The sequence below is a fragment of the Patiria miniata genome, unplaced genomic scaffold, assembly GCF_015706575.1.
Source record: "Patiria miniata isolate m_02_andy unplaced genomic scaffold, ASM1570657v1 HiC_scaffold_13, whole genome shotgun sequence".
NCBI classification, from domain to species: domain Eukaryota; kingdom Metazoa; phylum Echinodermata; class Asteroidea; order Valvatida; family Asterinidae; genus Patiria; species Patiria miniata.
The window spans coordinates 11,324,624-11,341,483 of NW_024037051.1; the positions used below are offsets into that span (position 1 = coordinate 11,324,624).

The 16,860-nt window shown below is 39.8% G+C and overlaps 1 protein-coding gene across 2 annotated transcripts in view; it reads right to left on the reverse strand.

Moving 5' to 3' along the window:
• The window catches only part of LOC119721280 (low-density lipoprotein receptor-related protein 2-like), a 135,259-nt gene that overhangs the window by 30,341 nt on the left and 88,058 nt on the right, over positions 1-16,860 (reverse strand). For both annotated transcript variants that reach the window (XM_038191277.1, XM_038191276.1), the window contains exons 52-57: positions 5,089-5,217; positions 4,770-4,898; positions 3,872-3,988; positions 3,614-3,736; positions 1,059-1,184; positions 278-397 (exon numbers count right to left, since the gene is read on the reverse strand). In XM_038191277.1, coding sequence (XP_038047205.1) covers positions 278-397; positions 1,059-1,184; positions 3,614-3,736; positions 3,872-3,988; positions 4,770-4,898; positions 5,089-5,217 — 744 coding nt within the window. The remainder of the gene's footprint in view (positions 1-277; positions 398-1,058; positions 1,185-3,613; positions 3,737-3,871; positions 3,989-4,769; positions 4,899-5,088; positions 5,218-16,860) is intronic.

Sequence of the window (16,860 nt, forward strand, 5' to 3'; positions counted from 1 at the left end):
ATTCTAAAGTTTAAAGTTTTCACCAAAACAAAAGAAAAACTAGGAGCTTGTCCTCAATAACAGTAACGTATTGTACTTTGACTACTCTTGCAAAATTAGGCCAAATAATAACTGGATACATTAATTGTGTTTCCAATGCCCGTAGAATATGTTTATTGACAAATAAATGCACAAATAAATATGTGGCTAAAAATGAAGGTACTTTTTTGCAAACTTACTCCTGCCTTTTTAGGGAGTATTTTTCATTAAAAACATCTCAAACATTTTTTGTACTTACTACAGAAGGCCCCTTCATCTGACCCATCCAGACAGTCTACCTCGTCATCACACAGCCAGAAGCCTGATATACACTGGCCTGAGGTACACTTGTGACCGGAACTCGGACATTCTTCTTGCTCTGTCAATATCAACAAAATTGTGGGTTTTTTTGTGGGGTTTATTTCTTAAATAAGGCTATTTTTCACTTATGAGAGCCCTTCTGCTCCCCCCCCCCCCCCCAGCACAGCCTCAGCACCCCGCTAGAAGCCTCTCTGGATTCATCCTTGGTTTTATGAACTTGTTAAGCCATTGGGACTGCAAAAAAAAAACCCAAAATCATCACCAAAACTATACCTGATCAACAAAAATGAATAAAATATCGCACCCGAAAAATTAGTGTGGTTAGCAAAACATAAGCATACTCAGCGCATGAGTTACCTCCCGAATGAAAATTGGGAAAAAAATAACTCAGGTGGGACTCGAACCCACGACTTTCTGCTTTCTAGTGCAGACGCCTTACCACTCGACCACAGTGCTTGCGGGATCGGTTGGCTGGTTCGAATCTGATATAATGTTGTAGCGGGTACCGCAATTAAACTATTCCAACTTTCACTCGGGGGGTAACAGTGAAGGGCAAAACCTAATACTGGTTGACATCACCCTGACGCAAATTCATCTTATGAATAGTAAAATATAAGCACTCACAGAGTCGACTGAGTTTCCAATCTTTACCAGGTAACAAATCCAGCCAAGCCCTTTTTTTGCAAGACTTTTGAGACCCTGAATGTCATGATACTTACGGCAGTACAGAGGGTTTTCGTCGGAGTTATCTAAGCAGTCATTATCCCCATCACAGCGCCAATAGGGACTGATACAGATGTGGTTGTTGGGGCAACTCACATAGCCAGGTCGGCACGTTACCTCGGCTGGTGTAAAAAAATAAAAAATATATATCAAGGTTTGTTTTTGTTTTTTTGAAGAGCAGGGTAATTTGTTGTCACCGCTGGGAAGCCCTATCAAATTTGCCAGTTTGAAATCATCTGCAATTTTTTGACGCAGTCAAGATTTTCACTGACCTTGATCATTTCTACTAAATGAGTCATTCTATAAATTTAGGGTCCAAAATGTGACTCTTTTCCTGCCCCTGTCACCTCGAAACTTTGTAATTTGCCATTAAAGTATCATTAAAAGTGACTTCAAATTGTACAGTGTAATTTGCTTCTTATAATCACTCTTGGAGGACAATGCATTATTAAGGAGTGCATCCAGCATTATAAAATCATAGATTTCAGATAGAAAGTGGACCCCAAAATTAGAGAATGACCCAAATATCTTTTGACCTCAACCTGTAAGGGGCCGTTCACAATTATCAACATTTTCACGAGCGTACAAACCGTACGCTGGGGGGGAGGGGGTTAATGGCCGCCGTACGCTTCTCGTTTTCTTTTAAATGTTGATATGTTTTCTCGCCCGTAAATGCCCGCCTAACGCTTTTTTTTTTTTTTAAATGTCGATCTGTTTTCTCGCCCGTCGCCACAGCCGCAACCGATGCCGATCGAGCACTTGCCGAGCCGGTCGCGCCCCGCGCCAGGCCCCGCATTGCATCCCATGAACGTATTGTGTACAGCATGCGCGGCATTGTCCTACACACGTACATGAAAATGTATTGTATGTACATGTACAAAAGTACATATGTACATGTACATGTATAGTCCGTATCCACTGCGTGTTTTTAACGGCCGGTGTCACATGAAAATCCGACTCCTATGAAAATCGGACCCCTTTTTCCCTTTTATTGGTTAATCCCTCGCACGTGACAGGTCACTCTCCCCAAACGATCCTAATAGATAATAATGGTAGAAAGCTTCCCTTAAAATATTACTTGCTGAGGTGCTGTAGTTTTTGAGAAACAAGTAAAACAATTTCACGCAAATAATTTTCGTCTCATGAGAAGAAAATTATGTACAACGGATTTACGCGACTCTCCTGGAAAAAATTGCTCTGTGATTTTCACTTTTTTTTCAAAAACTTCACGACTTACATTGTATGAAGCTGAAACTTCTACAAGTAAATTATAATACATACATCTTCATTCACACTGAATAGGGGTTCATGTCATGGCCAAAAACTTGATCTACAAAAGTTACAAAAACCCTTTAAATCACATGCAAGTGTCTATATATAGACTTGTGTGAAAAAAAATCAACATTTTTTTCGTACACTTTTAGGGGGGAGGGGGGGGGGGGGTCTTGAAAAAGTGTACTCTTTGTACACTTGTGAAAATGTTGATAATTGTGAACGGCCCCTAAGCACAAGGTACATTTGTAATGAGCTAGAATGACATGACCCTTGCACTTATTTTTTATGTATGCATCTGAAATTATGCTTGACAATTAACTACAGTAATTAATGTGTGACATTGTTTTCTCCAAGGGGGATGCATGGCATCAGAGACAAAGCCAAGGGTGCCATGCATCCTCACATGTGTAAGAAAGAAACCACTTGTCACAGTCTCACAGATAAGGGGCAGTCAACTGTTTTTTTTTTTTACATTGCGCCATCCAAAATAAGATACCAGCCATGCCTTGCTGCGCGCGCTATCCGACAAACTGACGAATAGCATACAGAGATTTTTGTGATTTGACGAACTGACGAATACGTTTACAATCAAATAAAATCATATCGCACAACTTCTCTGATTAAATAAGTAACCTGATGGATACTACGTTTCCTATTTTATTTCGAATATACACCAAAAGGGTTATTATCGAAACATAAAGGGTAAAATACAACGCCCAGAAAAATGTCCAACTTCATACGCGAATTACTCGAAACAGGCTTTTTGCTTATTCGTCGGTATGTCAGCTCTGCAACTATATGGAGTATGCCAACCATTAACCTTCGTGCTGCAAAGATGTTTAAAGGTAGAGTATATCCTTTGCAGCTATCCAAAAAGTAACTGACGAAACTACTGTTGAAAAGCATACTTCGTTTAAAGATAGTAATGGCACTAAACTCCATGTGAAATTATTCTTTGTGGCATGCTGTCATTTTGAAGAAAAAAAAGAGGGCAATTTCCAAAGATACATGTACATGTACATCAAGCGATGCATTTTTAAAAATTTTCGTGAGTAATACAAATGATATACTCTACCTTTAACATGATATTCCATGATATTCTTACTGTACATAAACATTGTCATATTGGATTCTATAAACTTTTTAAAAAAAAACTTAACTAAAAATGTTTTCAATCAGAACTGACTCATGTTCAACCACAGAAATGAAAAATTCAACCAAAATAATTCTATGCCTAAATACATGACTTCAAAATGTAACTTAATTGAACACTTACGACAGTTTTGTTCGTCTGTGTGATTACCATCCCTGCAGTCGTCATCCTCGTCACACACATACGCCTCTGGGATACAGCGTGAATTAGGGCAGGTGTAATCACCAACGGCGCAGGTTGGGAAAGCTGTAGAGAAAATCAGATGAAAAGGACCATTAAAAAAAAACGTTATCAAATTGTTGGACTTATGTCTTTAACATCAGATCGTCAATGCTGATGCCTGACATGAATGATGGCCTTTGCAGATTTTTAAGGACTTACGGCAGTTCTTTTCATCTGAGTTATCTCGGCAATCGTTGTCGAAGTCGCAACGCCAGGAGGACGGGATACAACGACTGTTGTTGCACAGGTACTCTGTTGCCTCACAGGTGTGATCGACTGTGAAAAGGAAGAACAAGCAATTCATCAAAACAGTATTTTCCCTTATCTTACAGGCATGTAACTGGGAATTAATAGAAAAACGAGTGAACTCCAAATCACACAAAACTTTGTACAGAGTTTTTAGTTGCGGATAGCAGCTCTACAAGTACTCATGCCTCTCCATTAGGCCGTAGGTTAGTTAGTTAATAATAGCAAACATTGGAATGCGCACCTGGGCACTATAACTCACCTTAGCCACCTCCTGCTTGACGTCAAGTTTGCATCGTGACATTCAACAAATGGGAAATCCCATATTTTAATGCCAGAGACATGTGCATGCAAGAGCGCCATCTCTCTCATACAGACTGGGCAGAAGGTACACATGTATGAACACAAACTCACTGTCCCGCAGCTTCCGAGATCATGTCGAGCTTGTTCAAGTTGTAATGACAGGCCCGTCGCCAAGGAGGGGGAAGGGGCCTAGTGGGGCCAGGCCCCCCTTGGCGAGCAATTGCCCCCCGCCCCCAACCACAAAAGCCTTACATATGTATTTTTGATGGTAGTGGGCCCCCTAGTTGGTACTAAGGCCCCCCTTGATGCACAGGGCTGGCGACGGACCTGTGTAATGACTTTCATGAGAAGTAAAAAACGAGGCAATCAGCAGATCCGAGGAAAAGTTGCACACCTGAATCTTAGGAGTGACCTCTCTAAACTTTTTTAAACCGTGAACTTCGTTTCATCACTGAGAGTTGCACTTGAGAAATGTGTGAACAAAGGCTTCTAGTTTGTGTATACTTACAGCAGAACCTAGGACTTTCATCAGACCAGTCACCACAGTCATTATCCACGTCACAGGCCCAGCTTTCTGGAATACATGATCCATCGGCGCAGGTGAACTGAGTAGTGTCGCTGCACGTTGCATTCGTAGCTAGAGTGAAGACATCAATAAGCATTCGGAATCACGAGGAATGGTTATGGGATATGAGCCTGTCAATCCTGCTTTATGGGCTGGGAATTATTAACTGTTCAAAACACTCATTTGATTGATTTTGACTGAAAGGACTACTTGGCACAGAATGTATGTTTGCATAGGAGGGCTATATAATGTAATTACTTACGGACACAAATACGCCCCTGGTTTTTGAGTAACAGACCCTGAGGGCAGGAGCAAACCCTTGTCCCTGCCGTCCCCGGGAGGCAAATGTGGCTACAGCCTCCATTCTCAAAATCACAAGGAGAACTGGTGCCTGGTGGAAGAACAAAACAGAAGTGAAAAACAAATAGTTGAGAAATAGAGTGGCAATCATAGCTTCAATGGACAACCATGGTAGGCTGCATTGTGGGGAAGGGATTGTTGTGGTGGCAGACTTAAGGCTTGTTCCTAACTTCTTGCATATTTTAGAGCCTGCAGTGACATGACACAAAAGGGGGGAGGAGGAAGAAGGGAGGGATAGAGCCGTGCATCTGATCAATGCACTGAATGGCCTCTCTGCACACGGCTGGTATGCGTATGGCTCATTCTTTGCGGACGTGGTTTAAACCATCAGCATGTCCATCCGGCAAATATTGAAATTGTTTGGGAAAAATTGGTAAACACCCCCCATGAAAAATTTCTTGCTACGTTACTGCTTAAAGCTTAGCAAAACTCATGTGATGTCATTCGCTGTTTTCAGACTCCGCCATTGGGCATGCAGAGCCTCAATCTGGCAACTCCACACAATAAAAATAGCCGGTTCAGTGATCTGAACCCCGACACGGGAATCAATGAACCGGCTATATTTATTGTGTAAAGTTGCCAGATTGAGGCTCTGCATGCCCATGGCGGAAGTGTGAAAAGAGCGAATTGCAAGCATCATAACAGTACTTTATGGATATCACATAATTTTCTTTGTTACATGTAAATGCAACAATTGATCATCTAAATAAAAAAGGTACAACATGGATACAGCTTTCTTCCGTAATACAGAATAGTTAATTAGGATAGGACCATATCCAAAACAGAACCCCAGAGATGTATCGTCAGCATCTTTCCAAGTTAGGTGTAACTGACGAAATTGTTGACAATATGTCTTAAGAACAGATCCTTAAATTGCTGCTTATTTGTATCTTTCATGTTATCTCGAATGTCTTAAGTGTTCATTCTTCTTTGCACTCCCTTACCCAATGTGAAACACATTTATGAAATGTAGCAAACAGGTGTGAATGCATTGCCACCATTACCAAAGTTAGTGTAATTCTCAAAAAGGCATTTACCAAGGAAGCTTCCTGAATCATTCAAAAACCCAACACTGTACAGTTAACAATTACAGAATCCTTCAAAGTCACGCACAACCATAAACGTGATAGTTATTAGAGGATTCCGGGGTGGTTACAGTTAAAATACTCCATTGTCTTTGTGTCACCAGTTAAGGTTTTGTATGTTTTGGACTGTGTTTTTTTGTACATTGCCTCAGTGTTCAACAGAACACCGCTGGGTTTATGAGATTCATCCACAAACAAAAATCACAAACAACCAAACAGTTTTGGAACCTGAGCTGTTAAAATCCCAACTCTCACAAAACCTTCTCCATACTCCCCGCAAGCCACCCATGCCTAACGACTATTCAGTTAATTTCAAAGAGATTTTTAGGAAAAAGTTTTCAGCCGATGTGAGCTGTACCAGGTACAAGCGCTGCTCCGTTGTTTGTGAAATAATGAAAAGAAAAATACTGTTTGAGAAGTATTTTTCTTTTCACTCTTTCACAAACCACCGATTAGTGCACGTACATGCCCTGCTGGTACAGCCCACACCAACTGAAAACTTTCTTTTAAAAAAAACCTTTCTCTCTGCTCAAACCAAGTCATGCCTGACAATTGTTCAACTAGTTTCAAAGCAAAGTCCTTGGACTAAATGCTTCGTATAGAATCACAACATCAAAGCCCCAGAGTGCCAAAAGTGGAGTGACCCCACAATTGTGCCCCATCATCCCATCCAATCAGGAGGCTGAAGTCATCACTCTCTAAATTCCAAAGAGTGAAAATTCACTCCCACAGGTGGAAACTAGGGACTAGACGTTTAAGAGTGAAATTCATTCAATTGAAAAGATCAAATTTTCACTCAGGTCAAGTCTCAACTGAAGTGATTATTTTTTTCCAGACTATTTCAATCTAAAATGAGAGCGATTTTCACTCTTCAACATCTCGTCCCTAGTTTCACTCTTTGGGGTTCAGAGAGCAGAAAAGCTTCTTAAATTTAATGACGAAATTATAATTGCAACTTGCTCAACATTTATTGTCTGTTACTACTTAAGCTTCCTGGACACAAATTATGTTTTGAGAGTGCCAAACAACCCCCCCCCCAAACCCCCCCCCCCACAACTTGGCAGTGGTAAAAAAAAATTTGAAAAACCTCAAAGTAACTAGCCCATCTACATGTAGCTTGGTTTGAATGGTTTGAAAGTGTAGGGTCATATCTCAAAATTAAAGTTGAAGGTAAATCTGAAAACTGAGTCTAAAATCCATTCAAAGTAAATTAAATGTGTAATTTAGACTCTACGTACATAACTTCATTTCTTTTTCAGAATGTATTTTATGTCAACTGTTATTCCCCAGGTCAACTTTTGCAATCTACAAGTACAGCAAGTTAACACTCTAGACGATTTAGAGTGAACATTACTCCAATTTTAGATTAAAATACTTTGGATAAAAAAGAGCCAATGCAGTCAAAGCTTGAGTGAAAACTCAATCTTTTTGATTTAATGAATTTCACTCTAAAACGTCTGGTTCCTAGTTTCAGTCGGTGGGAGTGAACTTTCATTCGAATAGAATGAATTTTCAATCGTTGGAATTTAGAGGGCATTAGGAAAGGCCTCCTTATGAAAGAACACTTTATGCATAATCAACACCATCACTAACATCACAAAACCACTTCTCATGAGTACAGACTTTACTCCTGGAAAGAAGAAATTGTGGTAAAGTGTCCTGCTCATGGACGTTATGTAAAAACAACATGAAGTGGGCTGGGCACCACAATGGCTTTTATTTTATATGATGTGACATTCTCTACTTATTCTCAACTGGATGTTTTTCCCAGATATAATAGCTTACACACCCATTTCCAAACCCTTTTCTAAAACCACAAATCTGGCTATTCTGCTCAAATTAGGCCAATCTTTTACTTACGCCTGAACTGGTTCACCAACAATTCAGGTAGTGACTTATGGGGTCATTTCATTACAGCATATCAAACAATGTCTACAACATGTACCCGGTACGATCAATTCATTGTGACACTTGGTACCAGAACATGAAAACAAGTTGGGGCAGCCCGAGGCTTGTTTTGCACACGTTACCCTTGTTGCATGTGGAGGTTCTGGTTGGTCAGGCATTACAATTTCAAAACTTTTTTTTCAATCAGCCATGGGGCCCACTCAGGGTTGAGTACACTCCAGTCACTTGAGGTGCCACCTTGTACAATAGCAAAGGTATACATGTAGGTAGATATTGAAGAAATCTGTGATACTTCTCAAATCCTTTAGCATCCCAAAGGGAATTCCATAATGATATATACCAATCGAGGTACATCTGTAAGTTTTCATAGAGAAAAGGCAACCATTTTTGGAATAATCTGTTTTTAATTGAAACTCTGTACCTGAAGTGCATGATCTGATGAAAAAAAGATTACTACTTTTTATGTCATGATATGACAGCAGAATGTTGAATGTGGTTTGTCTGTATATTCAATAGGCATTTCAGATCTGGCCACTTTATGTCTGCTCTTATCATCTCTGTAGTGTGAAAGTGGTTTTGCTTTAAAAAAATAATAATAATGATAAAGTAATAAACTGACAATCTTATGAAAGACTAAAAGACTAGGTATGTAATCTACATGTATCTTGCAAAATCAACACAAACAAAGGCAACTATTGGAATGGCAGTAATGACAAAAGTTCACTTTTCTCCTTATTTATTTCAGAAATGTCACCAGCTTTCACACAGTAATCCTCAGTGACAACTGATGATTCAGCAACTTACAGAGAACACATTGATTTCTGCTCCGTCATCCTGCTGTACAAATAATGCAGTATATTGTGAAAAATGGACTCCATAAAAAACAGACCTACTGCCAATAAACAAGCATGGGAGTCCATATAAGGTCAGATAGACTGGTTTTTACGGGTGTCCATATTTTATGCGATACTGATCTAGTGTTGGCATTTTGCATATGTATAAACCAAAAGTTTTGGGGTAGACGATTTCTTACTAGGGGTGAACATGTACATGCAAGGTGCAAGCAAGCATGGCTTTTTATTCAAGGGGTAATAGGGCATATTGTGCCACAAAAGCCCTCTGTACTTAAAAATATCAAATTGTTCACGGGAGTGTCAAGAATTACTGAAGTTATTTAAAGGTTAACTTAAGCAATGAACTTTACAGGATGGTTTTGTGCCTAAAAATGAAGTGCCATTAGCCCACACATGTACATGTAACTGTTTAAAAAAAACACTGTTTGTTCAGCAGGTACATGTATGTAAAAATCGGATCAGTTCTTTAACTTTCATTTTTCACACTCATGTAGTTAAAAATCAGTGGTCTGGCTGGTTAAAATATCTGCAACATACCACTACATTGCTTATATATACATAATATATATGCTAATTAATTAATTTCTGCCTGATTTAAATTTGACATTCGTACTGGGAAGCCACTTGGTACAAATGCATGTAAAAAGAGGAAGTTTTAAATTATTACATACATCGAAACCAACCTTAACCCACACATACGGGAGTTCCTTTCCTATCCCTTTTTTTCCAAATTCAAAAGGGGCATTGTGTACTTTGTATTTGATTCTAACATGAATAATTCCACAACCAACTTTTGAAAGGTCATCAAGGTTAATAGTGTTTCATTCCATGAAGAGGGGTTGAACTCTGAAATAGAACTGCCTTCAGAACAAACACACAGTTAATGCTATTGTGTGAAACAGGATTTGAGAAACGGATATGGCCATGAAGGCAAGCTGATCCTGGTGGATGCAAATGTGCAAGTCTGACTACAATCTTGATTACAAGAACTGGTTTATATTATTACTTCTAATTTTTTTTTTACACAATTACTTTTATGTATCTGCATACTGGGCTGTATTACAATTGGTGTAAGTTCCTTTTGATTTGAACAGCAGATCAAGTGAAGGAAAAAGACAATGGTTACCAAGTAGTTTCTGAAGCGGTGAGGTTTCTGAAGTGCGCAGGGTTCAAGGTAACATCATGGATAGGTACTTTGGTATGAGTGTTGGAAGTAAGTGGAGGATATGCGTGTTTTTTTGGCTATTGATGGTAAAGTACATGACAATGAGTGACACCTTCAAGGACTCCTGTTTATCTAAGCTAAAAATGCAGTTGAAATCATAACAGAACCTCGAGTCTACAAATCTGATTTCAACAGAGGATTTTGAACAAAATGTAATGAGCATTTGCCAGCAAAAGGTCCAAATAACAATTGCAAAACACAAAGCATGAGTACCAGTTACTGTGGCAAAATAGTTACAAGAAACAAATACATACAAATAGATACATGGAGGCCTACCAAGGTATACCAGGATATTGTTATCAAAATTACCTACTGAAGCTCCTCTCAAAACTAATTTGTTACCACCATAAGTGCCTCAAACCTTTCACAGCTTTCACAAAAATGCACTACTTCATCAGAAAATATGCATTCAGAGTGGGCAGTTGTTAGCAACTTAAGTGAGTGTTTGTTTTGGCATGTCCTGTTGATAATGACCTATCAATGTTTGTTCGATCTGTTTATTTTCCTGTTAAGTTCAGTTTCATAACAGACACATAATTATGACATAAATAACCACCCCCAAAATGCCTCCAGACATGAAAACAAACATCCAATCAATTAACCTTCTATTTCTAGAACCAATATCCGGGCTGGATGGAGGTACAAAAAAATGTAGGAGAAATAAAGCAAATACTCCAACTGTCAGTGCTGCTACTTACAACTTGAAACTGCCAGTTTTGTAATGTCATTTTCATGGTAGATCCCAAATGGAATGGGCTTGGTACATGTGTCTTTTTGGTGCACTTGAAACACTGATCTCTATACGAAGAGTTTATTTCTAAAAGTAAAACGCTTTATATCCATTTGAAACAAAGTGAAAACAATTCCGCGATTATGAAATTTTAAGAGTAATAACAGTACGGCAGCTGTTTTTAATGTTCAACTTTTCTCTTTATTTATTTGTATTTATGTACATAAAACATGTGGAACATGACCGTGGGAAGCCTGGAAAGGGCGAGATCCTAAAAGGTAACAAAATGACATGTATCACTTTTTTGAAATAAACTCTTCATATAAAGACTGGATAGTGGATGTCCATACACCAGTCACATACATGTAGCTGAATTCCCAGTTTGACCTGGTCTTGCAAAAATGGCCGCCGATATACGAACGTTCTATGCATACATACAATGCGCTGTATTAACTTGAGGATTTGACACGCATGTTAGTCACACACACCTATTTTGATGTTCTTAAAAGGACAATTTTGTTGATGTTTAACACTTCGACTAATGGGACAAGTTGGTTGAGGAGTACGGTGAAACCCTCAACAGTTAAGTCTAGATGCGAGGAGAAGCCCCAGTTCCTGAGTGCTGATGACTGTTCTGAGATTGAAAAACTTCTTTCCAGCAAGTGCAGTCAGATTGCTTCCAACATGACCTTGTGACACTCTCTGTTGGCAAGTGAGTGTCAAACAAGAGCCGATTGGGTTGCCTATCCCCTGAATATGACAACCAGAATCAGCTCATCCGAGTTGGTGGGCATCTCCGATGAGCATTCCGCTGATGCTAATGCCAAGCACCCAATGGTGCTCGACCCCAAGCACCCAATTACCCACCTCATACTCACACAAGGTGCTGATTTTTTCGCTTAGGACAAAGCGGTATTGACACGGCCCTTGCTGTTTGGCTGCTGAGAGGGCGACAGTCTATCAGAAGTCTGCTAAGTCACTGTGAGGCCTGTCTTTTATTCTACGGAAGTCAATTACGCTGGCCTAATAATGGTTTCCCTTGGCCGAAGGACTGAACAGCGATGGGGAATCGTTTGGAAGTGTATGACCTCCCGAGCAGTCTATCTTGATCTACATGTACTTGACTCCATTGATGTGGATGCCCTCCTGATGACATTCAACCGTTTCTTCTGTAGAAGAGGCACTCCTCATGAGGTCCTGAGGCCATCAGTGAGATGCCTAGCCTGCAGGAGAAGCTTGCAAAGCACAAGGTCAGATTCAAGTTCAACCCACCCTCAGCTCCTCATTTTGGTGGAAAGTGGGAAAGGGAAGTGTGTTCAGTGAAGACTGCACTGTATGCCATCATTGGCAACCGGACTTCATCTGCCTCTGTCCTGTACACCAGTTTGGTTGAGGTGAAAGCCCTTCTCAACTCGAAACCCTCGGGTAACGTGTCCTCAGACGTTGTAGACCCTGACCCCACCACACCCTGCATGCTGCTCATGGGGCAGCGAGACCATACTCCACCCCATGTCATTTATCATGCATTGATGCAGCAGTTTTGGAAATAGTTTATCAACTCTTATCTCCCTGACATGCAAGCCGCCACAAGAGCCAAGGGGAGACAGAGGATATGATAGTGGGTAATGTGGTGCTGATGATAGACCCACAGCAGGTTTGAGCTTCCTGGCACTTGGCCCGAGTAAATGAGGTCCTACCGGGTGATGATGGGTATGTATGCGCTGGTAAAGTCAAGACTGGTGGTCATGTCTGCACCCGCCCAGTTGCCGAATTGATTGTAAAATTGCGGCACGATCACCAAGGTGTCGGAAAAAGATGAATGACACTATGTTTTGGTCCTGTAACATCAGTTATGTAACTTAAAGTTGCAGACTGTTTAGATATTGTAACTTGCTGTATTTCTATTCTTGTTTCTTGTAATATTTCAGACCGAACTAACACCCGAACACATCCTGACACCATACCTGCTCATCCCATTGAGCCCTGGTTTGTCCCCCAACCCCAGCAAACTGTACTGATAGTTATAGAGGTGAAAATAAAATATGTGCATTGAACATTTGACAACCTGTATATTGTTCCTTCGCACAAGTAATGAAAGTGACTGTTTTTAAATAGATGCTAAAGTGTACTAATCCCATTTTCTGAACGAGTTCGAAAAATAATAACAGAAGGAAGTAACGTAAACCGGATAAAAGGGCACCCCAAGTGTCAAATAAAGTCCCCCCCCCCCCCAATTTGAATTTGAAACAGCTGTCTGGCACCGGCAGTGCTTTGCCCCCCCCCCCCAACTGTCAAAACTTTTCCACTGCTGCTGCCTGCTGTATTCCAAATCAGATTTCATTAATTGAATCATGTGCACTTTGCATAGGTGTTGAAAAAAAGAACAATCTTGGTTGGAGAAAGAAAGAAAACAGAATCTCATGGGATACATGCATCCAGGCCCTTGGCTAAGGGGGGGGGGGGGGGGTGCGGGGACAGCCCTGGCAAAATATCCCCCCCCCTGTAAAAAATCATAAGCATCAAAATTACATGTATATGTATTTGTGGTTATTTTCTTGTGATATGCCCCCCTAACTGGTACTGTGGCCCCCTCTCCCCATCCCCTAATGCCCAGAGCTCAGTGGCGATGGGCTGGATGTATCTCCCTCCTCCAACACAGAGTCTTATACAGACTGACTTAAAAATCAGTTTTCTCATGGTGTCTTATTTGAAAATTTAGCAATGTGCAATATCTTTTTTCGTCTCAAAAATGAAACATGCTTCAGTGGAAGTACCTGTACATAGAAAAACAGGTGCACTCACGAATCACATGGCATTCTTACAACAGATGAAATGAATAAACACAGGAGATAATAGACACAAAACACAAAGAAAATGCAGACGTGAAACAAGGACAGAGGTAGTGACGTTGCACAGATACAAAAACCATAAAAACTCATTCCCAATCAACAACAATCAGTCTAGCAAAGTATGTCGGATCCAGTATATACACCAAGGACGAGAGCTGTTGACCTATGGAGATGATCCTCTGTTTTCCTTGGATGAATGGCCCTTTCACCATTCTGTCATTGGACCCATTTGCTTGTTGAAAACCAACATCGTATGCAGGACACAAAAGTCGCTGACAATGAATCAAGGCTAAGAATTAAAGCTTTTCCCAAGGAAACAGTTTACGCAAGATTTAATAAAGCAGTGCATTGAACAGTATTGCTTGTGAGGATCTGCTAAAATTGTGTAACCTCTGATCTGATTATCACCTTGCTTGTGAATACTTGGGGGGGGGGGAAAATGTCTTGAAAAACCCTAAAACTCCAAACATTGTGAATTGAGAATGAACGTGGTATTGGATACAAAGCATGCTGAGAACAGAATGACTACACTGCATATATGGCCTTCAGTTAACAGCTTTCATACAGGAAAAGGAACTGAGAATCCTAAATGGGCAATTTCCAATGAAATTTGACTACCTCTTATCGCATTCTCCTATTCTTTTACAAATATTAATTAAAGTGTGATGGAAATCAAAATGTGTGAATTAGTTGAATATGCCTTTTTTTCAATCCCTATCATTTCACAGTATACACAAAATATCTATATGCATCCATGTTATATGCAAATTGATGACTCAGTTGACATTAATTTTTAGATCATTAAAATTAAAGTACATACCTGCATCTGTGATGAAGCATTCACATGTATGTTCAATGTAATTTTATATCACCCAGAAATGCACTCTTAGTATGTTTGCCGTGATGTGGACAAATATATGTAAGTGTAATTAGAAAAAAATCCAGACCAGACATTGTTCATTGAAACATGAATTTTCCTATTTGTTCCAATGCCATCTAGAATCTTTATTATTTTCAATATGCTTTTTTTCAACTGCCATACATATATTTATTTCTCTAACCATACCGAAGTGTGTTCAGAAGTGTGGACAGAAGTGTGTTGCATGTTTTCCTATACTAATTAAGGGTGTGCAATCAAGATCAAATAAATTAAAACAAACACAAGAAAAGAATGCAGTATTCTGATGTAAAGATAGTCATTGCCATTCACATCCATGTTGGAAAGCAAAATAATACGGAAGGTTGTTATGAGGGCAAGCATTTTCTCAACGGAATTATAGGCCTTGTACTTATACAATCCTATATGTACCTGTCATGTTGGAAATAAAAAAAATAAATTCTGAGGGTTGTTATTAATATTAGGGCAAGTAATTTTCTCAACAGAATTACAGGTTTTAGTACTAATACAATACAAGTACATTGTATTAGGACTCCACAACCAACACTGAGGCTGTGGGAAACCACAAATAACTGTGCTTTATGTGCACAATGAATGGGACTGATGTTCCTCTTAATACAATATTCTGATATAACAAACACTTTGGTTAGGTCCGAACAAGTTTGTTATAACGAGACTCGACTGTATGGTGCTGTATTTCGACAAGGGTTCTTAGAATAGTATGCATGACAAAAAAAACCAGGCAAGATTACCATATGCGAAGTTCACTAATTTTCCTCTGTATTGACTAACAAGCCCCCGATAGCAATTCCATGTCATCAAAGTCAATTTGAGCAGTGAGAAAATACAAGCATTTTCTTAGAAAACACTTAAATTTTTCAGTCCACTCTCATAGGGTCCGACACAGAGTGTTGAGTGAACTTCGTATATGGAAATCTTTCCAAAAACCAGCATACATTTAAGGGTATTCATTATCTAGACCTACATGGGATCAATAATACATACAATGTACTTTGCATTAGTGATTATATGTAGGTCTAGTACTGGCATATTCGGTAACTGCTTTCATGGAGCGTGTTTCCATTTCCATCCCACAGTGCACAGGAGGAGGCAGATTACCGGTATGACCTCAGAATCCGTGTAGACCAGTCATCTCAAAATACACGGCCGTACATATACATGTATGTTAATTGCAACATTTGCACAATTTAATATACTGAAAGTCCATTAACAGGGGAGTCCATTAAATGGGTAAATGATAATACGTGTACATGTACAATCTGACACAGAGCAGCATCTGATGTGTACCTCCATTAAACTGAAAATAAAAATAAAAAAGAAACTGCATACAGGATCGGTGAAGGGCAAAACCCAATTTTGAATTTACATCACCCTGACGCAAATTCCATCTTATGAAAAGCTTGGTTGTGGTACTCGCTGCTATATCAGATTCGAACCAGCCAGCTGACACTGGCAAGCTCGGTGATCGAGTGGTAAGACGTCTGCACGAGTAAGCAGGAGGTCATGGGTTCGAGTCTCACTCGAGCGATAGGCCTATTTCTCACAATCATTCGGGGACAACACTGAGGACGTATTCGAAACCCTGTTCTCAGGTGACCTACAAACAGTGTTCTCGGGTTGCCGAATACGAACCCCAAGTGCGTGTGGAGTGCAGCTGGGTGAAAATTCCAAGATTTTCAAGATGCAGCCGCCATAATAAAATGCCGAATGAAATTAATGGAATTAATACGAAGATAATGGAAATCCCGAAACACCTATAAAAATTGGCAAAGACAAGGCTGACAAGCCCACTCTATGAACATGTACAATTATATTGTTTATCATTAATGCTCCTGCACTGCGACAGTTTATGTACAAAAATAAGCGCAAATTCTGGTAGGGGCGTAAATCCGCCATCTTTATTCTTGGCGTTCTTCATCTACTCCCCGATAAGTGAGGAGTGAAAATCCTATTCGTGTTCGCATGTTGGTTTTAGGTCCTTCAAAACCCCATTATTCAACACGAGAGCAGAATTTCGAATAGCCCTGAGTGTTTATAAAATACGTTGGTGAAGGGCAAAACCCAATACTGAACGACAGAATTTGTCACAAGTCTGATTAATTTT